Genomic DNA, 23,524 nt, shown 5'->3' on the forward strand with positions numbered 1-23,524 from the left:
TGGGACGAAGGCCAAGTGTATGTCTAGATTTTAGGGAAATTTATTAGCCAAGGTCAACTGTATTTCTAGGACTCGGAAGATGGGATGGCAAAGAATTTGCCAGTTGGAGTCAGGCACTTCCTCAGTTCCTTGACTTCTTTTTACTGGATGTATTTTCCATCCACCCCTGTTTACTTTTATAAATTCTCAGGATTATTAGAATTTGCAGTTATGCAGTTATGACACACACACCCCTTTTTTGAATTGCAGCATACAGAAAATAGTTCCCCACAGTGAGTCTAGCATATTATCTAAAAAGCCATGCAATGTTAATGCCTCCCCCTCTGTTTCCGAGGCAGTGCTCAGCTCTAGAAGGTATTCTTTCCCCCTGCTCCATTCATTTTTTCCAAACAGATCCTTGGTTAGTCCATCTCAGTTAATCCATTTATCACAGCCCTGACCCTTTGGATTTTATTCTGAGTCAAATTATGATATAGTTTAATGACCGCTTAATAACTATGTGTGTCTGTATGCCTTCAAGTTCTTTGTTGACATATGGTGGCCCCAGGAATTTTGCAGGGTTTTCTTAAGCAACAAATACTCAGAGGTACTTTTACCAGTTCCTTCCTCTGAAATACAGCACCTGGTATTTGTTGGCAGTCTACCATCCATATGCTAACCAGTGCTAATCCTGCATAGCTTCCAAAATCAGACCAAAATGAACAGCTTTTCCATTTTGTTTTGTGTTTTTGGCTTTTTCTTAACCCTTCCATCAATTCATCATGTTTCTGCTTTTTCACCAACTTTAATAGATGATGTTTCTCAGAATCCAGATGTTGAAATATTTTAAATGAAGGATGACAGTGACCCAGTTTAAAATACTAATCTTCGACAGATTAAATAGATACAAATTGTGGAAGAAGTATTTCTTTTCCTATCTGTCTGTATGTCTTTCTTGTTGCTTAAATTGGGGAAGAACAACATGCAGGTGAAGGAGTAAAGTGGCTGAGAAGAGGAATACTTTTGTGTGTGAGACAAGAGAGTACAGTAGAGTCTCGCTTATCCGAACAGGACATAGGGTTACAGCCTGTGTTGGATGGGGTTACACTCCCCCTGAAGACGCAGGTTCGCAGCTTGGGTGTGATCTTGGATTCATCGCTGAGCCTGGAACCTCAGGTTTCAGCGGTGACCAGGGGCGAATTTGCACAGTTAAAACTTGTGCGCCAGTTGCGCCCGTACCTTGGGAAGTCTGACTTGGCCATGGTAGTCCATGCTCTGGTTACATCCCATATAGACTATTGCAATGCTCTCTACATGGGGTTGCCTTTGAAGACTGCTCAGAAGTTTCAAATGGTCCAACGCTCGGCAGCCAGGTTACTAAGAGGAGCGGCCCTGAGGGAGCATACAACCCCCTCTGTTGCGCCAGCTCCACTGGCTGCCAGTTTGCTACCAGACACAATTCAAAGTGCTGGCGTTAGCCTCTAAAGCCCTAAATGGTTCTGGCCCTACTTACCTCTCCGAACGTATCTCCTCCTATGAACCAACTAGGACATTAAGATCATCTGGGGAGGCCCTACTCTCAGTCCCGCCTGCATCACAGGCGCGCCTGGCGGGAACGAGAGACAGGGCCTTCTCAGTGGTGGCCCCTCAGCTGCGGAACGTCCTTTCTATAGATATCAGATTGGCCCCATCCCTATTGGCATTTTGGAGGAAAGTGAAAACCTGGCTGTTCGAACAAACATTCGATTAAACAGTGTAATGAATATATGAACACGGATTAACGGATGATGAGATTGGATTCTGATTTTACTGATGAGACGCTAATGATTGTTATACTGATGTTTAATTGTTGATACTGCTATTGTTTTAACTGTCCCATAATCATTTTATGATGTTTTGCATTGAATTTTGCTGTTGTTAACCGCTTTGAGTTGCCTGAGGGCTAAGAAAAGCGGTATATAAGTGAAGTAAATAAATAAATAATAAATAAACCGTCGCTCGTACAACATTCTGTATTATCCAATGCAGTCTGCATCCCGCCCAGATCCACAGCTGTTTCAATACATTGCGATGTTTTGGTGCTAAATTTGTAAATACAGTCATTACTACATAATGTTACAATGTATTGAACTTCTTTTTCTGTCAATTTGTTGTAAAACATCATGTTCTGGTACTTAATTTGTAAAACCATATCGTAATTTGACGTTTAATAGGCTTTTCCTTAGTTCCTCCTTATTATCCAACATTTTTGCTTATCCAACGTCCTGCTGTCCTGTTTATGTTGGATAAGTGAGACTCTACTGGTCCTTGAGTTGGAAGAGACCAAGAAGACCACCCAGTCCAACTCCCTGTCATAGTGGAAGACTCAATCAAAGTACTCCTAACAGAAGACAGTCCAACCTTTCCTTGAAAACCTCAATAGAAGGAAACTCCATCATGTTCCAAGTGCCATGGCAGGGAGAGTAAAGGGTGTAGGTGTTTGTTTTAGATTCTCCTTGAACCAAGCTCTTACCTCTCACCACTCTACTCAGAGAAGGGACTGCTCTCTCTCTCTCGCTCTCTCTCTCTCAATAATGTTAAAGTTTTCTTAATAAGAAGGACTTATCTACATTGATCTGTGGATAAAGATTGACATTCTTCGGGATGAATGTTTGAGTAAAATTTCTAGACATATTATTTATTGATTGATTTACTGCATTTATATCCTGCCCTTCTCACCCCGAAGGGGACTTACGGTGGCTCATAATATTATACATGACAATAGGTGGTTATTCACACATATGTACATGTACATGCATATACATATAATGATTATGGTGATGATGATGCCATCAAAGTGAAAATTGAAAAGTTGATGACGGATGCCAAGTGTAGACTCTGCAAGGAAGCAGATGAAACAATAGATCACATCCTCAGCTGCTGCAGGAAGATCGTGCAGACAGACTACAAGCAGAGGCATAACACTGTTGCTCAGATTATTCATGGGAACTTGTGCCACAAATACCATCTGCCTGCAACAAAGAACTAGTGGGATCACAAGTCTGAAAAGGTTACAAAAATGAACACATCAAACTACTCTGGGATTCCGAATTCAGAATGACAGAGTTTTGGAGCACAATACTCCTGACCAAACAAAGCATGGATAGTCAATGTTGCAATCCCAGGAGACAGCAAGATTGAAGAGAAACAACTGGAAAAGCTGACACAATATGAGGATTTAAAGATGGAACTGCAAAGGCTCTGGCACAAGCCAGTAAAGGTGGTTCTAGTGGTGATCGGCACACTGGGTGCAGTGCCTAAAGACCTTGACCTGCACTTAACACAATCGGAGCTGACAAAATTACCATCTGTCAGCTGCAAAAGGCCACCTTACTAGGATCTGCACGCATTATTTGCCGATACATCACATTGTCCTAGATACATCTGATCCAACACAACAGCCAGCATAGTTATCTTGTTTGCGGTGTACTAATCTTGTTGTATTTCTGATAATAATAATAATAATAATAATAATAATAATAATAATAATAGTCTTTATTTGTATACCGCCCTATCTCCTCGAAGGGACTCAGGGCAGTTTCTAACATATAAGTCAAAACATTAAATTGCCAAGAAGAAAATCATACAGACAGATTAAAAAAAATCACAAAAAAATCCTACTAAAACACAACAATAAACATGTAAACCAATTGCAATTATAACTCCATCAGAGAAGGTTTAACAAAAAACCAATGGTCAGAACTACAAAATGGGCATGGTCAACTATAAAAGGGCTGGGCAAGGGATAGTGCAACTGTGTATACACACACATATATACACAACTTAACACAAATATGGATAAAAATTCACCCCATACAAAAGATAAAATTGTAATTTAACAGTAAGATTAAAGAATATGAAGCTTCTTCATGGTTCAGTCTGATAAACATTTCACCAAACCTCAGCCTGAGAAACGTTTTTTTATACAGGGGGTCAGTTCTGCAAGGTATGATGTGATAATACAGAACACGAGATCTTTAAGCATGTGCTGAGTGTTTTCTACTAACAGGGAGATACTACCAATGCCCACACTTCCAGAATTAGAACCGAAGGTTTAAAAGGGAGAAGCAATTATAACTTCTTTCCACTCCTAAGTCCCAGTACTGCTCACTTTAGAAACTCTCCCAAATAAATCTCCAGTGCTGTTGTTCAGTGCTTGAGAGGGGCTTGCTTAATGCTTACATGTATGTCTTCGCAAATCGGGCCTTCATTCGTCATGATTGCACTGAACAATCCTTGGGAAAGTGTTCCTTTTTCCTTTTACTTCTCCCCCTGCCCACCCCTCCCCGGTGCTACTTGGGGCTTAGTGGCAATTGAGGCAGAATGGCTCTCTGACTCTGATACAAATCAGCGTTTTAAAAGAAATGCATTAGGAGACCCACTTAGGCATGTCATTTACAATCCCTCTGGCATATGACCAGATAGACAAAGTTTCATTGAGGCTTCTTGGTGATGCGCTGAACTGAAGTGTGGGAAAAATCCTCGACACTGCACTTGGCTTTTTGTCTGCCATGCCATTATGAACCCTGGAATATTTGTCCTTCCCTTTATGGAGACTTTGCTTGCGCTTGTGCTGCATCTTTGGACTGAGCATCTGTCAAGTCTTATTTCATCCCTGTAAAAATAATACAGTTCTTTTAGACTAAAATGAAAAAAGAAAGCAGGCAGAACAGACAAAGAGGAATACCAGTCGGGCTGCTCCGTCTATCCTTTTAGGGTCTAAAAATAGCGGCAGAGATTATGGCCTTCGTTGAGCATGAATAAGCCCCTTTGATTTTAATAAATTAGACTGTGTTTTCAAGACTGTTTTTTCTTCCCACAGCAAATGGTCATCAGCTTTTGTGCCTGGACCCAAGCAGGGATAGATCAATCTGTCAATTTTGGGTCCACCCAGCTGTTTTTCCACCTCAGTCTTAAGTTCATTTCCACTTGGTTCTAAATAATTTTTAAAATGTTCTTCTAAAAATGCCATGCCTTTTTTCTAAGATACATATCAATGTATGCATCAGTGTACATATATTTGGAAAGTATATACTCCTTATACAGTATACGATTTTGCCCCATTATCAGTCATTTTTGTGGACCACAGAGAAATTGTGTTTCTCTGTGGTACAGAATTTCTGACTGGAGAATTGTATTGCAAAAATCCAGGGAAATACTCATTTGGGTCAAAAGTTCATTTTGTTGAACTGAGCCCCCAGTGGCGCAGTGGGTTAAAGCATTGAGCTGCTGAACTTGCTGACCAAAAGGTCGCAGGTTCAAATTCAGGGAAGGGTATGAGCTCCCACAGTTAGCCCTAGCTTCTGCCAACCTAGCAGTTCAAAAGCATGCAACTGTGAGATCAATAGGTACTGCTCTGGTGGGAAGGTAATGATTCTCAATACAATCATGCTGGCCACATGACCTTGGAGGTATTTGCGGACAACGCTGGCTCTTCGGCTTAGAAATGGAGATGAGCACCAACCTCCAGAGATGAACATGACTGGACTTAATGTCAGGGGAAACTCTTTACCTTTTACTTCACTTTGTGTATTTGTCCTGGACATATCCAGTTTAAATATGTACGTATGAACATTCAAATATGGTGGATATTGCTGGGCTGGAGTGCCTCGGTGAATGCAGGCATAACAATAGGACTGAAATTGGTATGAGGAAATGCACAGTTTAAGATTTCAGAAAGGTTCTTAACAATCTGTCTATGGGTATGTTTAAGATGTACCCCCTATATTCTGGGGGTGGGAAGAGTACATACCTTCCAACTCCAAGCAGTCCTGGATGATACGCACTTCCCAAACCCATTTGATACTGCCTCGCAAGTATGACTGGTGGGGACGAGAGACAGGGCCTTCTCAGTGGTGGCCCCTCATCTGTGGAACTTCCTCTCCAATGAAATCAGAGCAGCCCCCTTCATCCTGTCTTTCAGGGAAAAAATTAAGACATGATTATGGGATTGAGCATTTGAGCAGTAAGTATAGCAGTGCAGTAATGGAGAGCGATGCACTAATGGACTGATTCTGGATTACTATTTTAAATGTGCATGTTTTTAATTTGTGTTTTAATAATTTATGTTTTATTGCTGTTCTAATTGTAATTTTGTGTTTTTTTGTTTTTTTTACATTTGTTTATTGGGCATGGAATTGCTGCCGGCTGTAAGGCCACCCTGAGTCCCCTTCAGGGAGAGAAGGGAAATAAATAAATAAATTTAAGATCAGAAGTTGAGACCACTATAGCTGCCTTAGTGGGTGATGTTTGCTTGAGCACTGACAGAGAAAGTGTATCCCTGCTGGTGCTTTTGAACATATCAGTGGCATTTGACACCATCAACCAGAATGTCCTTCTGGAATGCTTGAAGGATTTGGGAACTGTAGGCATTGTGCTTCAGTTGTTCTGGTCCAGTCTCTCAGACAGGTTCCAGATGGTGTTGCTTGGGGATAACTTCTCCTTAAAAAATGAGCTGTTATATGGCATACCACAAGGTGCCATTCTATTCCCAGTGCTATCAGACATCTACATTAAACCAGTGGGAGAGATAATTTGGTAAAAAGGGACAGGGAGTGGTCAATATGCTGATAACACCCAAATTTATTTCTCTATGCTTTCAGTAATGGTGTGTCTCCTCTGAATGAATGCCTGGAGAAGGTAATAGGTTGAATGAAGAAAAATAAAATTGAATTCAAACATTACAGAGGTACTTACTGTCAAGGTCCTAATCTGATCTTAGAGGGGTGCCCTGGTTAGGGTTACTTTCCCCCTGAAAGACTGTATTATTCACAGTTTAGGGTTGTTTCTAAATCTGTTCTTCCAAATGGCAACCCAGATGTGACAGTCAGAAGTACTTATGATCAGTTTTGGCTGTTATACAAACAACACCACTGCCTAGAGGTGGAGGAGCTAATGATGATAGTGTACATGGTGGTAACCTCAAGGCTGAACTTCTGCAATGTGCTGCACTTAGTCTACCTGTGTGCTAAGTTCAGAAGCTATAATTAATTCAAAACATGGCTGCCAGATTGCTCACCGGAGCACAATACACACCACCCACCTGCTATATCAACTCCACTGGCTACCGGTCCATTTCTGAGCACAATTTAAAGTGCTGGTCCTGGCCTATAAAGCCCTATACGGCTCCGGCTCAGCTTACTTGTCTGAACATATCTCCCTCTACGTTCTGCCTCATAGTTTAAGATCTACCGGGGAGGCCCTGCTCTTGGTCCTACCAGCCTCACAAATGCGGCTGGTGGGGATGAGGGACAGGGCCTTCTCGGTGGTGACCCCCCACTTGTGGCACTCACTCTCCGGCAAGATTATATCAGCATTCTCCCTCCTTTCCTTTAGGAAAGAACTGGAATTGTGGTTGTGGAACCAGGCCTTTGGTTAGCAAACATAACGGCACTTTGGACACTGAACAGGGCCAGATGATTGTTACAATAATGGAAACAGCTATGTGATTGTATAACTAAAGTTATGTTTTTAATTTATTGTATATTTATGGTTTTTATATTGTTGTTCATTGTGATATTGTGGCATCAAATTGTTGCCAGTGTTAGCCGCTCTGAGTCCCCCACTCGGGGGTTGAGAAGGGCGGGGTAGAAATGTTGTAAATAAATAAAATAAATTACTGGTACCTCTAGGAGTGACCATATTACACTTAAATTAATATCCATCTGTTGGCTGTCAGTTTGTTTCCATGCAAAGTACCAAATGTTAGTTATCTCTATATATAAAAATGCTCTGTGCATAATGAGTAGCTTAAAAACAAAAGAACTAATGAACGAAATCACACCAAATTTGGCAACAAAACGTCTCACAACACAAGGACTGACTATCACTCAAAAAATTATGATTTTGTCATTTGGGAGTTGTAGTTGCTGAGATTTATAGTTCACCTATAATCAAAGAGCATTCTGAACTCCACCAACAATGAAATTGAACCAAACTTGGCACACAGGACTCCCATGACCAACAGAAAATCCTGAAAGGGTTTGGTGGGCATTGACCTTGAATTTTGGAATTGTAGTTCACCTCGATCCAGAGAACACTGTGGACTCAAACAATGATGGATCTGGACCAAACTTGACAGGAATACTCAATATGCCCAAATGTGAACACAGATGGAGTTTGCGGGAAATAGACCTTGACATTTGGGATTTGTAGTCACTGGGATTCACAGTTCACCTACAATCAAAGAGCATTCTGAACCCCGCGAACGACAGAATCGGGGCAAACTTCCCATGCAGATCCCCCATGATCAACAGAAAGTACTTAAGGCCATCCAGTCCAACTCCCTTTACCAGGGCAAGAAAACGTAATCAAAGCCCTCCTGACAAAGAGTCATCCAGCCCTAGATATAGATAGATAAGATTCACACACACATAGATATAGTATCATAGATTTGAAAAGGACCCTTAAAGAAGGACAATGATATGTTGCATGTTCCAGGGTGGGCAAACCAGACACTCTCCACATCAACACTGACAAACAAACAGCAAGAAATACTGTTTACCCACAAGCACAAAGAAATTACATATATTAGAAACCAACACTTTCTCATTATTTTCCAGATCAACACAATAGGCCACAGCAACACATGGCAGGGGACAGCTAATTACCTTTAAAACGCTACATGGTGTGAGTCTGAGTTACCTATGGGATTCCCCCCCCCCCCCCTTCCAATATAATCTGCTTTGTATACCCAGGACCTTTGAAAGACAGCTACTTCGATCTGCCAAAACTTGACCAGAGGACACATTGTTTGGCTATTTCCACACTGTGGAATGACCTTCTAGGAGAGATTTATCAATGTGAGACATTGGCTGAGTTTAAGTCAACTGTAAAGACCAATCTCTTCCAGCAGGCCTATCTGGATTATTTTTAAATTATGGTTTAAAAGTATTTATTGATGGATTTAAATATATATTTGTTTTGTATACTTCTATACATATATTATATGTATATGAGGGGTTTTTTTTAGTTCTCTACAAGGAATTTTATTTTGTTCATATACATTATGCTATGTATTTGGATGGAGTTGACCACAGAAGCTCTGGCTCTTTGCCACCGATCCTCACAAAATGTGCTTCTCTTGGTTGAGCAGGCTGGAAGGAGAGGAATTACAAGTCAGGCTGCTCAGTTTATTCTTTTATTTAAACCAAGTGCCCTTTTCCTTAGCTTCCTTCTTCCTTTCATTTTCCTTCATGCGCTGCAAGAAGCTATTTCTGCTCTTTGGGTGCTTAATGTGCTGAATGAACACATTAATTCTTTTGGCAAGAATGTTGCCCTTAACCTTCTTGTTCACAATAATGCCCACAGCATGCTGAGTAATGTTATGTACTCTTCCTGTCTTGCCATTGTAGCATCTCTATGGCATGCCCTTCTGAACTGTGTGCATGCTCTTGATGTCAACAATATCCTCCTTCTTTTAAATGCACATGTATATTGCAAGTGGGCTGTCGTGTTTATAAAATGTTAAAATGTTTTCCTCTTCTTCCCCTTTGTGTTTACTGCAAAATGGTGTCTGAGGCCTGTTTGTTTTCGGCATTGAATGTATGTGATTTTGTTCTATCGCTGGAAAGGGTCCTAAGTCCCCTTGGGGAGATAGGGTGGGTTATAAATAAAATATTATAATTATAATTATTTGAAATACAACAAGATTAGTACACAGCAGACAAGATCACTCTGCTGGCTGTTGTATTGGATCACACATTGGACACTTCCCAAATGTCTAGGATTGTGTGATGTATCGGCAATAATGTTTGCAGATCCCAGTAGGGTAGCCTTTTGCAGTTGACAGATTGTAATTTTGTCAGTGCTGATTGTGTTTAAGTGCAGGCCAAGGTCTTTAGGCACTGCACCCAATATGCCGATCACCACTGGGATAATCTTTACTGGCTTGTGCCAGAGCCTTTGCAGTTCCATCTTTAAATCCTCATATTGTGTCAGCTTTTCCAGTTGTTTCTCTTCAATCCTGCTGTCGCCTGGGATTGCAACATTGACAATCCATACTTGTTTTTTTAACACGATCGTGAGGTCAGGAGTATTGTGCACCAAAACTCTGTCAGTCTGAATTCAGAAATTCCAGAGGAGTTTGACGTGTTCATTTTCTGTAACTTTTTCAGGCTTGTGGTCCCATCAGTTCTTTGTCACAGGCAGATGGTATTTGTGGCACAAGTTCCCATGAATTATTTGAGCAACGGTGTTATGCCTCTGCTTGTAGTCTGTCTGCGTGATCTTCTTGTAGCAGCTGAGGATGTGATCAATTGTTTCATCTGCTTCCTTGAAAAGTCTACACTTGGGATCTGTCGCTGACTTTTCAATTTTGGCTTTGATGGCATTTGTTCTAATGGCTTGTTCTTGGGCTTCAAGAATCAGGCCCTCCATCTCCTTTTTCAAAGTTCCATTTGTGAGCCACAGCCATGTTTTTTCTTTGTCAATTTGGCTCTCAATTTTCCCCAGGAATTGTCCATGAAGATTATTATTATTATTATTATTATTATTATTATTATTATTATTATTTTCTGTGTAAGTTCCATTTAACACAATAAGTGGGTTGCTGTGAGTTTTCAGGGCTGTAAGGCCATGTTCCAGAAGCATTCTCTCCTGATGTTTCACCTGTCTCTATGGCAGGCATCCTCAGAGGTTGTGCGGTCTAACATGATTAGGTTTAAGTCTGAGTAGGAGTGTATTTTGAATTGCTGTAAAGCAGACTCTTGATATCTATTGGGGATTGGTTCCAGGACCACTAATGGATAGCAAAATCTGTGTATTCTCAAATTCCATTGTATACAATACTTCAGTAAAATGGTGTCCTATTAGGAAAATGGCAAAAACAAGGTTTTCTTTTGAAGTTTTAAAAATATGTTCAAGCCTCAGGTGAGAGCTGTAGTTTGGTGAGACACCGGCATGCTTTGGCAGAAATGGCTAAAGAGCTTGTAAAACTGCAACCTGCATGATTCCATAGCATAAAGCCAAGGTAGTTAAGTGGTGTGAAACTTTAGAGCAGTGTTTCTCTACCTTCCTAATGCCACGATGCCTTAATACAGTTCCTCATGTTGTGGTAACCCCCAAGCATAAAATTATTTTCGTTGCTACTTCATAATTGTCATTTTGCTACTGTTGTGAATCATAATGTACAATGGGGAGGGGAGTATTTAGTCAGATGCCAATTGTACAAATTCTCCCACTTAAAAAGATGAGAGAGGCCTGTAATTGACATCATGTGTAGACTTCAACTATGAGAGACAACATGAGAAAACACATCCAGAAAAGCACATTGTCTGATTTTTAATGAATTTATTAAACATCAGACAATGTGAATTTCTGGATGTGTTTTCTCACGTCTCGCATAGTTGACCAAAGAGTATTTTGAATTCCACCAATTGTGGAATTGAACTAGGCTTGGGACACAGAACTCCCTTGGCCAACAGAAAATACTGGAAGGGTTTGGTGGGCATTGACGTTGGGTTTTGCAGTTGTAGTTCACCTACATCCAAAGAGTACTGTGGAATTAAACAATGATGGATCTGGACCAGACTTGGCATGAATACTCAATATGTTCAAATGTGAACACTGGTGGAGTTTGGGGAAAATAGACCTTGACATTTGGGAGTTGTGGTTGCTGGGATTACCTACAATCAAAGAGCATTCTGAACCTCACCAACGATAGAATTGGGCCAAACTTCCCATATAGAACCCCCATGACCAACAGAAAATACTATGTTTTCTGATGGTCTTTGGTGATCCCTCTGACACCCCTCTTGCGACCCCCTCCCAGCGGTCCCAACCCCCAGGTTGAGAAACACTGCTTTAGAGGCACTCCAGCTTTCATTTTGAAATGTTGAAAGGTATACAGTGCATGCCCTTTCTGGGACACTGTTGAGGTTGGTATTCCTCTTCTTCTCATCGACTTTCCTCCCAGTGTCCAACCTACTGAAGCCTCTGAAGCATGGTCATTTTGTGCCTCTTAAGGTGGGAGGACCCTTTGACTATGAGAACATAGCAGACACTCCTCCAGTGTCCAGTCTTGTCCACATCCCATTAGGCACAGAATGTCCATGCTGGGGGTGTGTATGTGGAACTACTACACAACACTGAGCCATATTAACACCACGTGCTTATGTTGTGGAATTCATTCTTGCAGAACACTGTGTTCAGTGAAGTGTGAGCACTGTGTGTATGTCTTGCGCTTTTACAAGCTGTGTCTAGCTACTATGCAGGCCTCGTGGAATTTATATATAGACATGTGAATCAAAGCGGTGTTTTCCAAATATAATCACCTTAAGCTTTTATTACAGTGAAATTTATTCATTCAGTGTATATTGATTAACTAAGTTCTGATTTGTTTTCTTTTTTTTCTTTTTCTTTTAAAAAACCTTCCTTAGGTGTAAGACAGAAGTTTTCATTTGAATCATAAGCACTGGGTATATACATTTAAAGGGGAAATCGCACATATCATTAATTAAGTTGAAGACAATCAGCATCTGATCAAATCCTCAGCTAACTCTGGTAAAGTGCTATAAATACATAACACGCCTATATTAATATGGAAAGGGGCTGTGCGCCCAGAAAGTCTCTTGGCAGCTCCTGCTGTCTGGTTAGAAAAGGAAGCAAGCAACAACATTTGAACATTCAGTTCTGAGACTTGAAAGATTTCTGGATTTTATTATGGACTCAACAGGGTTTTCATTATGCATGGGGCCAAACAGAGAGGTTTACGCAAGAGGAACATATTGCCATTGAACGTGTTTGCAATTTTACACATTGTTAAATAATTGAGATAAATAAATGAATACCTTTAAACAGATTGAAAAATGCCCAGAGGGAGAAGAAGCTGCAGTGGCAGAGGAGACTGACAGGAGTAAACAAAGGCAAAAGGACATCCTGAACCCTGCTCTTGATCTGTCTGGTCTAAGATTTATTGGCCGCATCCCATTTAAATCAGACCAAGGGGGCACTCCTATAGTTCAGTTAAGGTGGGAAAATTTATGTTTATATTAGTTTAACTGCTCAGGAACCTGTAATGCAAAGAAGAAGAAGAGCAACAAAACAGGTCCCATTGTTTTATTTATTTCATGTCAAAAGCATTGCATAAAAAAAAGTAAAAGTAAATGTTTCCCCTGACATTAAATCTAGGTGTATCTGACTCTGGGGGGTGGTGCTCATCTCCATTTCTAAGCCGAAGAGCTGGCGTTGTCTGTAGACACATCCAAGGTCATGTGGCCTGTATGACTGCATGGAGCGCCATTATCTTCCTGTCGAAGTGGTACCTATTGATCTATTCACATTTGCATGTTTTTGAACTGCTAGGCTGTCAGAATCAGGGCCTAACAATGGGAGCTCACCCCACTCCCCAAATTTGAACCCCCAACCTTTTGGTCAGCCAGTTCAGCAGCTCAGCGGTTTAACCCACTTGCCCCACCAGGGGCCCATAAAACGGTTAAGATAGAGGGAGCACAAGCAGCTAAATAATTTTGGACCAAAAACAGGCAACAGTGACTGCATTGTCTGTAGCTTTAAACAATTCTTCCTCTGTGCATAAGGCAGGGCATTTTGGGCAAGCATACAGATGCAGGTTGTTTGTTCTGCTCCACAGTCGCTCAAGGTGGAGGATTCTTCTAGGTAGCGCCATTTAGCCAGGTTGTCTTTTGATCTGCCCACTCCACTTCTCAGTCTGTTCAGGGACTTCCAAGTTGCCCATTCTTGATTTGTCCCTGGAGGCAGACTCTTGTGGGTGGGTCAGGGGACATCCATTGGGATTGCCTAGTTTAACTGCCCAGAGGGATACTCTTGCTGTTGCTGGGGGAACATTCAGAGGAGTGGTTGTTATAGTATACTTAGTGTTAAGACAGATATAATGGTTTAATAAAAATGTACTGTCCTTTATCTGTTAGAACTATTCAGTGGCATCACCAGGGAGTATAGGCTGTGTGCATCATACCCCCCACCCCTCTAATTTTGGGATAACATCACAATGACTATCTCTCACGGAGAGGGTCCCCTTTTGGTCCTCCACCTGTTCAGATGGCAGGGTGTGTGTGTGTGTGTGTGTGTGTGGGTTCCTTGCCCATCCCTCTTACACATCAGGCCTAGCCTCCCCTGTCTGTCATGGTCTCCTTTTCTCCTGTAAACTTAGTGTACCATCTGTGTACCATCACAACTCATAATAATTGTTTTAACAGCCTCGAGGTGTTTCTCAAGAACTTCCTCCAGTTGACTTGCTGCGACCTTGGGCAGATCTTATGTGGTTAGACTGCAGTGCTGGATGCCTGGTTTAAAATAATTTCATGTGGTTTCATGTTCACGTTGGTTGCAATGCATTTGCCTTGCCCCACCCCTGCTCCTTACCATGCGTCCATAGATGATGTACACAAGAGTCTCTTTTTGTTGAGGAAAAGGTGGGGTATAAATAAATATAATAATAATTTATTTTTCTCCCTATACCAACATAGGGAGAAATGTTGGCTGTCCCTTGCTTGTCTGTCATCCGCCCAGGTTGAGCTTTTTTTGAAAGAAGAAATCTTTGCAAAAATTGTGCTCTTGCAGACTCATGTAATCCTGGAACAGCCTGGGAGGAATGAGAAACAAATGGCTCAGTCCAGCCGTAGTTAAGCACTTTTAAGTCCCTGTCTGGGTAGGAAAACGCCCCCACCCTTCCCGACTTTTGCTGTGGTTTTTTTCCCTGCCCCACCTCCTGTGACCTCAGCTGAAAGGAGAAGTTTTCTGCTACCCAGATGCCTCCTCCCTGTGTTTAGCACTTCAGAATCTCCTCTTCAAAAACCTATAATTCTGAGACTTTGCAGGCAATCTCTTAGGGTCCCTTTCATGTTACAGCTGCATGCCTGATTCTACTTTAATTGCTCTGATGGTACCCTATGGAATCCTGGAGATTGTAGTTTGCTGAGGAACTCGAGCTCTCCAAATGAGAATTCTATATAGCTCTACTCAGGTACTATGGGGCAGAACCATGGTAGTTAAAGTGGAATTTGAGTGATCTAACACAATAGTGAGTCGCCTTCGGGCTGAAAAAGTCGGTATATAAATATGGTAAAGAAAGAAAGAAAGAAAGAAAGAAAGAAAGAAAGAAAGAAAGGGTCCTGAGCCATGCATAACTTGTACTCCTATCTTGAAAGCTGCTTAGTTAAGTAATTCCCAAACTTTGTTCCATAAGGTGTTTGAGACTTGAACTCCTCAAAGTCCCAGCCAGCTTGGCCAACTGTTGGGATTTTTTTGGAAGCAGGTGTCCAAGACACCTGGAGGATCAAAGGTGAGGAACCACTAGTTTAGTTCCTGAGGGGTTTAAGTACTGGGTTGCTGTGAGTTTTCTGGGATATATTGCCATGTTCCAAAAGGATTCTCGCCTGATGTTTCGCCCACATCTATGGGAGGCATCCTCAGAGGCTGTGAGGTATATTGGAAACTAGGCAAAGGGGGTTTATGTATCTGTGGAAGGTCCAGGGTAGGAGAAAGTACTCTTGTCTGTTGGAGGTAAGTGTGAATGTTGCAATTAATCATCTTGATTAGCACTGAAAGCCTTGTAGCTTCAAGGCATGACTGATTCCTGCCTGGGGGAATCCTTTATTTAAGAACTTGTTGCTGTAAAAATATGTCCAGCTTCCACTGCTGGTTAGTGTACTAGACTGGATGGCTACTATCTCAGAAATAGAGTCGCCATATTCCTCTGTGTTTCATTTAGTGATGCAATCAAGTGACTATAAAGCTGAGAAAAATGTCTAATGAAAATTTTCTGTCACCCAAATGCACAGTTGCATTGCCAGAACCAAACAGATCCATTTCTCAGTAAACACTTGCCAAAAGTCTGGTAGTGGTGGAATTTGGAGAGGAAACCTTGTCCCTCTGCCTTCACACCTCTGCAGACAAGTTGGGAAATGGATTATGAAGAGTACCATTATGAAATGTCCTGAGGCTTATTCCTGGCAGTGACCCACCATTGAGCTAAAAGCAAGGAAAGAAAAGTATCCTCTCAGAATACATGGATCCATCACAAGATAGTGGATTATACACCAGGACATCCTGTTTTGAGGAGGACAGGGAAACACGTGTTCATGGCGTTTTAAAAAATGCTGTTGAATACTGGTGGCCACAAGGCTGACAGCAAAGGCACAACTTGGGAAGTTTACTTTTTGGGGATGAACTACCATCCCCAGGATTCCTCAGCCACAGTAGTCACCAAGTATAGGATTCTGGGTTATGATCAAATGTTTTCCCTCTAAGCTGCGTACGTGAGAGTATGAGATTCCATTGATCTGTTGACCTTCTTACTCTGTTCATCTTATGGGCAGTCTAGTCAATGCCCCATATTAGGGAACATAAGCATGGCTAAGTTTGTAGAGAGGAGGGGGGGATTAAGCAATCATGTTACTAGTCTGAAAGGCATAGAAATTTTCTGACTTCTTTCTTGGTTTGAGCTGACAAGACATTTCACACAAAGAGTGCTACTGTCCTCCAGAGGGGCTTCAGGCCATCTCTTCTTCCATAGTATGGCCTGACTTGAGCTCCATGTACTGACTCGTATTTTGACACCTTAAAAAACTAATATCCTTCCCAGCCATCTGAATACTCAGGTGCTTTTGACTATCAGGTGTATTGACTGCAGCCGCTGAATAAGAGGCCTTGAAGAAGATTCTCATTGGGATGTCATACTATAAATGAGAATACAGTTTTGTTCTCCCACTGAAGGAACACATTTGCACCCTAGAGATGTTCTTTGACATTGCTTTTCTACTGGAAGGCCAGGGGGCTACTGTAGCCAAAAGTATCTTTGTCTAGGTCAGAGTTTCTCAACCTGGGGTTGTGGCCCCTGGGGGGGGGGGTCAGAGGGGTCTCCAAAGACCATCAGAAAACATAGTATTTTCAGTTGGTCATGGGGGTTCTGTGTGAGAAGTCTGTCCCAATTCTATTGTTGGTGGAGTTCAGAATGCTCTTTGATTGTAGGTGAACTATAAATCCCAGCAACTACAACTCCCAAATGATCCATGGCACACTCTTAATGCAATGCGCATATTATTCCAATGTTTGGTAGGCCCCAATGACTGAATCCTGGATCCCATATCCATGCCAACTTCTCCAAAAGTTTGCCAAAGTAGCCAACACTCATCAATCCAACACTCATCAATCCCACCAACCCCATCAGTATTCAAACTTGGACATACTGGGTATTTGTGCCAAATTTCGTCCAGTGAATGAAAATACATCCTGCATATCATATATTTACATGATATCAGTTATGAATATAACAGGAGTAACAATACCATTATGAAGTAGCAACGGAAATAATTTTATGGCGAGGGTCATCGCAACATGAGAAAATGTATTAAGGAGTCGCGGCGTGAGGAAGGTTGAGAAACACTGGTCTAGGTAAATTTGGCCATAGCGACCCATGCGACTGTTCTTGGCTAGTCTAATATCACATGCTTGCAATGTGTTTAGAAGCTGTAGTTAGTGACTGTTGAGTGGTATGTGCTTTAGAGATCATATGTCCCCAGTATTGAACCAATGACATTAGCTTCCAATCTGTTTCCAAGCCCCGTTAAAGATGTTGATTTTGTCCTATAAAGTCCTAAACAGCTTGAAGCCAGAAGATCTGAAAGACCACATTCTCCTATATAAGCTTGCCTGGAATTCATAAACTTTCACTAAGTGGGGGGCTCGGTTGTGTGCTCCACAACTCCCAAAGGTTAAACTGGTGTGCATGTAAGAGAGGACTTTCTCTGTAGTAGCACCCCAGTTGTGGAAAAGCGTCCAGCAGGCAGTCAAATCAGTATTGTTTCTAAATTACTTTAATCATGAGTACCAGGCTTCCCCCCCCTCTTCCAAAATCTGTTTCTGTTTGATGTGTAAGGTGCTAAACCTATTTGGGGAATAGCACGGTGTGCATTTGGTGGGTCACTTAAAGTTCAGATTAAATCCCAGTGCAAACACACACACCCTATCTTCACTAATGTGGAGACCACCAGAGACAACTACAGAGATTCAGCACTTCATATGTTTACATTGCTCAAATAAATGAGCCTTACACCAAGTTAGACAACAGGTCTGTATAACTTAGTATGTTCATGCATACCAGCTATTCAACATTTCTAAGAGGAGACTTTCCCAAGCCGGTCTGGAGTCGTGCCTTCAGGAAGTTCACAAGTAGAACTGTGAAGGCTTCCTTTCTTAGGTCAAAGCGATGAAGTATTCCAACTCATTATCCATTGGTCCCTCTTCTTCTACTCTTGTTTTGTTCAAACTTAAAGGTCACCTCAATTTGAATACCTGTCTATGAATAGAAATATGAAGACCTTCAGATGTTCCTAAATCCACTGCCAATTTGTGTGGCTTTTATAGTGCTATTTGCCTTTTCTTTGCACAGACGCAAAATATCTGTTCTCTGCCGGTGTCTGTGCGCATACACATGGATGTATGACTCACTTAATCCAGAATGGGCGCTGTGGCAAAGGAAAGGAGAATATACATTTTGCCAGCAGCCCACTAGGAATCTATTTAAGCTCATAAAAACAGTATGCCAAAAAGTCCTACTGCAGTACTTTTATATCAATCAATGTTGCTGGGAATTACAATTAGTTTTAGCAACTTCACACAGAGAGAGGAGAATGACCTCTTTCTAGGCACATATTGAAACGTTCAGATAATGAGCTAAGCGGCTCACAGTGTACCACTGTGATGTTAAAAAAGGCATCGTAATCATCAGGCAGTAGTCCTTCCTGTCTGTCCCTTCACTAGGGTTTCAGCTGATAGAAAACTTCCATCTTCTCTGCCATCTTTTGCAAAGGCTGCCATGAATCCAGGAGGCTGAGGACAACTGAAATCCTATATCCCAGGGCAACTGATCCAAGGCCTAGAGGACTCCATTATTCTCTCACTTCATCATAAATCAAGTTTATGAAACAGTAGCAAGCACATCCAAACATTACAATGTCTGAGGAAACTTTGTCACTCTAAAGTTACAATTGGCTCCAGACAAGTGGTGGATGGGGCCAAACCAAAAGTGGGAGTATCAACAGCATTGCTATCATCCAGGTCCCAATATATCTAGACCCCATTTTTGTCTGCTTGTGAGTACACAAACATACATATAATAGATTCACGTATGTAGGTTCTCAGATCCCTTCTTCTCCAGTCATCCAAGCAAGGGTAAGCAGCTCAAAGCAAGAGTGTTGCCTTAAAAGATGTGGGTATATAATATATATCTTTCACCATTGGCTAGATTTGGGTTTGTGTTAGTCTATGCTGCAGTCAGCAGAGGGAGCCTATGAACCCCCTAGAATGGCTGGGGAGGGAGTGAATTCTCCAATCACTTCAGACAACCATGTTCTAGTACTTGCTTCCCACTACTTGTTAGCTGTAGTAGTAGTAGTAGTAGTAGTAGTAGTAGTAGTAATTTTATTGATTAGCCCTTAGGTCATATCACAATATCAAACAAAACAACAAGGCTTGATATGATTGCACTCTATGTAGTAAGTTAAAATAAGACACTTATAACAATACAGTAAATAAATATATGATAAAACTGAGTATATACTTCATATTTCCTTATCACCCATACAATTTACTCCGATCAGCCCCACATATGTGGTTCTCAGACGTATTGTTTTGCTTAAATATAGAGCTGTTTTATATGTTATTTTTGGGTCTTGGCCACACATAAAATGTGTTGTTCTGCATACAGCCCCCTTTACATCAGCTCCACTGGCTGCCAGTTTGCTACTGGGCTCAATTCAAAGTGCTGGCTTTGACCTATAAAGCCCTAAACGGTTCTGGTCCAACTTACCTGTCTGAATGTATCTTCCTTTATGAGTCAATTAGTGCTTTAAGATCTGCTGGGGAGGCCCTACCCCCAGTCCCACTCCCTTTGCAAGTGCAACTAGTGGGGACGAGAGACAGGGCCTTCTCAGTGGTTGCCTCTGGGCTATGGAACCCTTTCACCAGTGACATCAGATTGGCCCCATCTCTCCTGGTCTGCAGGAAAAAGCTAAAGACCTGGCTTTGCACACAGGCATTCGAGGAGTAGAGTAATATGGATTCCGACTTGAATGTAGCAGCTTGAATAATGACCATGGGACTCAGCACTATGTTTGTAATCTGTTTAATTGCATATATATCTTTGAACTGTTTTATAATTTTATAAGTCATATTTATTATTGTATGTATAATGCAGCATTGAATTTTGCCATAATCTGTAAGCCGCTCTGAGTGCCCTTTGGGGTGAGAAGAGTAGGGTATAAATATAGTAAATAAATAAATGATGTGAGATTCCCAATACATTGTCAGTTTGATATATGGACCAAGGTAGAAGTCTACTTGTTAGCTGTTATGGGAGTAAATGGTTGTTTAAATCACAAACAGGTGCTAATTTGCTAGATGGCAGCAGTGTCTCCTTGAAGTGGTGGCTGTTGTTTTAAATTCAATATTTTACATTGGCTTTGTTTTTAGGCAAACAAGATGAGCTACCAGAATCGTTCTTAGTGAGAGGTTTCCTGTTGCAGTCACATTTATTGCTATGCAGACTGCCGTGCCTCCATAATGGAATACCACTTCTCATCCTTTCAAGTGGCAAACCCCCCTTGCTTTATTTTCCAGATATATTCTCATCATACAGCAAGAAATATATTTGAATGAGAAAGAAAAAAGAATATTCAAGAAAAAGAGCAGAAATTGTGAAACCTCAAAGCACTTTGTTGTTAAGTATACATGAAGAATGAAAACACCCAGGTAAGCAGTTTTAACTTTTTCCAATAACCATTCTATGTTCTGTACAGTATTCCTTTCACATTTGTACATTAAGCATTTGTGGATTTGATTACTCATGAATTGCTGCCACTCACACCACTGCCCAACACACAACTGGAAAAAAAGTGTTCTCTGTAGGCATGTGTAGATCTTCCAATATCATTCTGTTGGAAGTTGCCCATTGAATTATGCTGGAGGACATACACATGCCTAGAGAATTGTTCTCTTAGGGAAAAACATGGTGGGGCTGTTTTGTGTAGTGGTCCTGTTGCATAGCCTCTCTACATCAGTGGTTCCCAGCTGTGGTCTGTGGACCACCAGCAGTCCCCAAGAACTAAAATATGGTCCGCAGCCTCACTGTTGCAATGAGAGCGACTGGTCTCACGAAACCCTCCTATAGTGCCGAGGCAATGGGGATGTTGGGAGGGGAGAGGCTGACTACCCACAAAAGGTGCAAAAACAAGTTGCTGCTGCTTCTCTTCCTCCTCTCTCCCCTTGAGCAGAGCTGTTCCATATGGCACCTGGAAGCAAGGGTACCTTGGTCTGTTCCTGGGGTTATTTGGAGTTCTGATTCAGAAAATTGAATTGAGTAGACCACATCAACTCTAGATTATTAATTATGGTTTTCTGTGGGCGAGCAGATAGCGACTACTGAATGGCATATGTTCTATATCAGAAACTAGAGCTGATGTGATCTATCCAATGCAATTTTCTGAACCAACACCCTGAATAACCAAACTGAATCTAAATTGACTGTTTCGTAATCCCTTTGGTACCAATGTTATAGAGTGGTCCCTGGTTTTAAAAAAAAGGTTGGGAACCACTGCTCTATGTGTACATGTTAACTGGTGGGTATGTATTTGCAATATTCAATGGATGTAGAAATGAATGCCAGCTTGAAATTGCATCAGGATACAGTGCTCATCTATTCTTATTTTGGTTATCATTATTGGTGAAATAAAGCAAGACGGGGCAGCATATACAGTCAGCTGGCCCTTGGTATGGCTCTAGGACCTCTATAGATGCCAAAATCCATGGATGCTCAAGTCTTATTATACTGTATACAATGTCTAGTAAAATGATGTCCCTTATCTATAATGGCAAAATCAATGTTTATTTTTTGAATATATATGCGGTACACACACACACACGCACACACATGCATACATACACACATACACACATGCATGTATTTTCAAGCCATAGATACTGGAATCCATGAAAATAGAGGGATGACTGTACTCATTTTTCTAGCATTTCTGTGCTGGCTTTTACTCTCCAAGCACTCTTTTATCCATGTGGGGACTCAAAGTCTAATTTGCTGTTTTTCAAACTGGCATTTGAACCGAGAAACAGTAGGAAGGAGAAGTGCTGAGCATCTCCTCCCTTGTGGTCTTTCTTCAATCATTTTGACATCGTGAATAATACTTGTGGGGCCATTACTTGCATTTTTGTCCTTAGTTCCCCTTCTTCTTTGGCATTTGGAAAAAGTTTCAGATTAATATTGAGGCGTGATTCTTATAAATGTTTGATAGTCATAATGTTGGCAAAACCTGACAATTTAGAACAGGGATTAGCTGGAGTTGGTGGCCTCTTCAAAGAATCAAGCGCAATATGAATAAGAGTTTTGTTACCAGAAAGCCGTCGCTTTTTTCCTCATGTACCATCAGCCAGGAACATCACTAGACACATGCAGAGCTGGTCTGTTCAAATGAATTCTCCTGTTGTATTAAAAAGTGTGTCGAATGGCAATTTTGAGAAGATGAGAAATGCAATAAAGCAGCTATGAAATCCAAAGTATCGGTTGGAAGGTGTCCAAAGGCAGATCAAACAGCTTTGGCTGCTCACTGTGCAAGCTTCTCAGGAATGCATGACTATGAACAACGCTGAGATTTCTAGAGCTCTTAGGATATCTGGGAGGAGGAAATCAGGGACAGAGATAGATGCTTTTGTTCCCTTTTAGAAACCTTGCCACGATGGTGTGTGTGAATACCATATGTTTCAACTGATGAGATCATATAAAAGATCAATGACAGGAAGAGAAAGATTATTCAAGTGCTATTCAAGTGGTATTCTAGGTGGTGCAGTAAGTTAAACTGCCAAGCTGCAGAACTTGTTGGCCAGAAGGTCAGCAGTTTGATTCTGCGGGACAGGGTGAGCACCCATCATTAGCTCCAGCTTCTGCCGGCCTATTTATTTATTTATTTATTTATTTCAGGCACTTCTACCCCGCCCTTCTCAACCCCCTAGGGGGGACTCAGGGCGGCCAACAATTCAACAGATAAAATACATAACAACAATAACCACAAGTTAAAACATTCAATTAATATAATAACAACTAAAAGCCAATCTAGTGGCCAACGTTCACCGAGTTCTAAAATCCATAAGTCCATTCAGCATTACCATAGTTCTTTTCAAATTCTGGTCGTCATTACCTTGTCAGTCTGCCAGATTACCCAAAGGCCTGGTCCCATATCCATGTTTTCAGCTTCCTTCTGAAGGAGAGGAGGGATGTTGATGACCAAATATCCCCAGGAAGTGAGTTCCACAGGCGAGGGGCCACCACTGAGAAGGTCCTGTCCCTTGTCCACACCAGCCTCACTTGTGATAGAGGCGGGGCCGAGAGCAGGGCCTCCCCAGAAAATCTTAAGCTCTGAGGTGGGACATAGAAGGAGATACGTTCAGATAGGTACACTGGGCCGGAGCCGTATAGGGTTTTATAGGTCAAAACCAGCACTTTAAATTGTGCTCGGAACTGGAT

The 23,524-nt window shown here is 41.5% G+C and overlaps 1 protein-coding gene across 4 annotated transcripts in view; it reads left to right on the forward strand.

The window, feature by feature from the left end:
• DDAH1 (dimethylarginine dimethylaminohydrolase 1) overlaps positions 1-23,524 on the forward strand; it is a 180,613-nt gene that overhangs the window by 26,378 nt on the left and 130,711 nt on the right. For all 4 annotated transcript variants that reach the window (XM_067467786.1, XM_060773859.2, XM_067467788.1 and 1 more), the window contains exon 2: positions 20,614-20,745. Coding sequence is in view for 2 of the 4 variants with exons in the window: in XM_060773859.2 (XP_060629842.2) it covers positions 20,725-20,745 (21 nt within the window). In the remaining 2 variants the exon portion in view is untranslated. The remainder of the gene's footprint in view (positions 1-20,613; positions 20,746-23,524) is intronic.

This window comes from Anolis sagrei, chromosome 4, assembly GCF_037176765.1.
Source record: "Anolis sagrei isolate rAnoSag1 chromosome 4, rAnoSag1.mat, whole genome shotgun sequence".
NCBI classification, from domain to species: Eukaryota; Metazoa; Chordata; class Lepidosauria; order Squamata; family Dactyloidae; genus Anolis; species Anolis sagrei.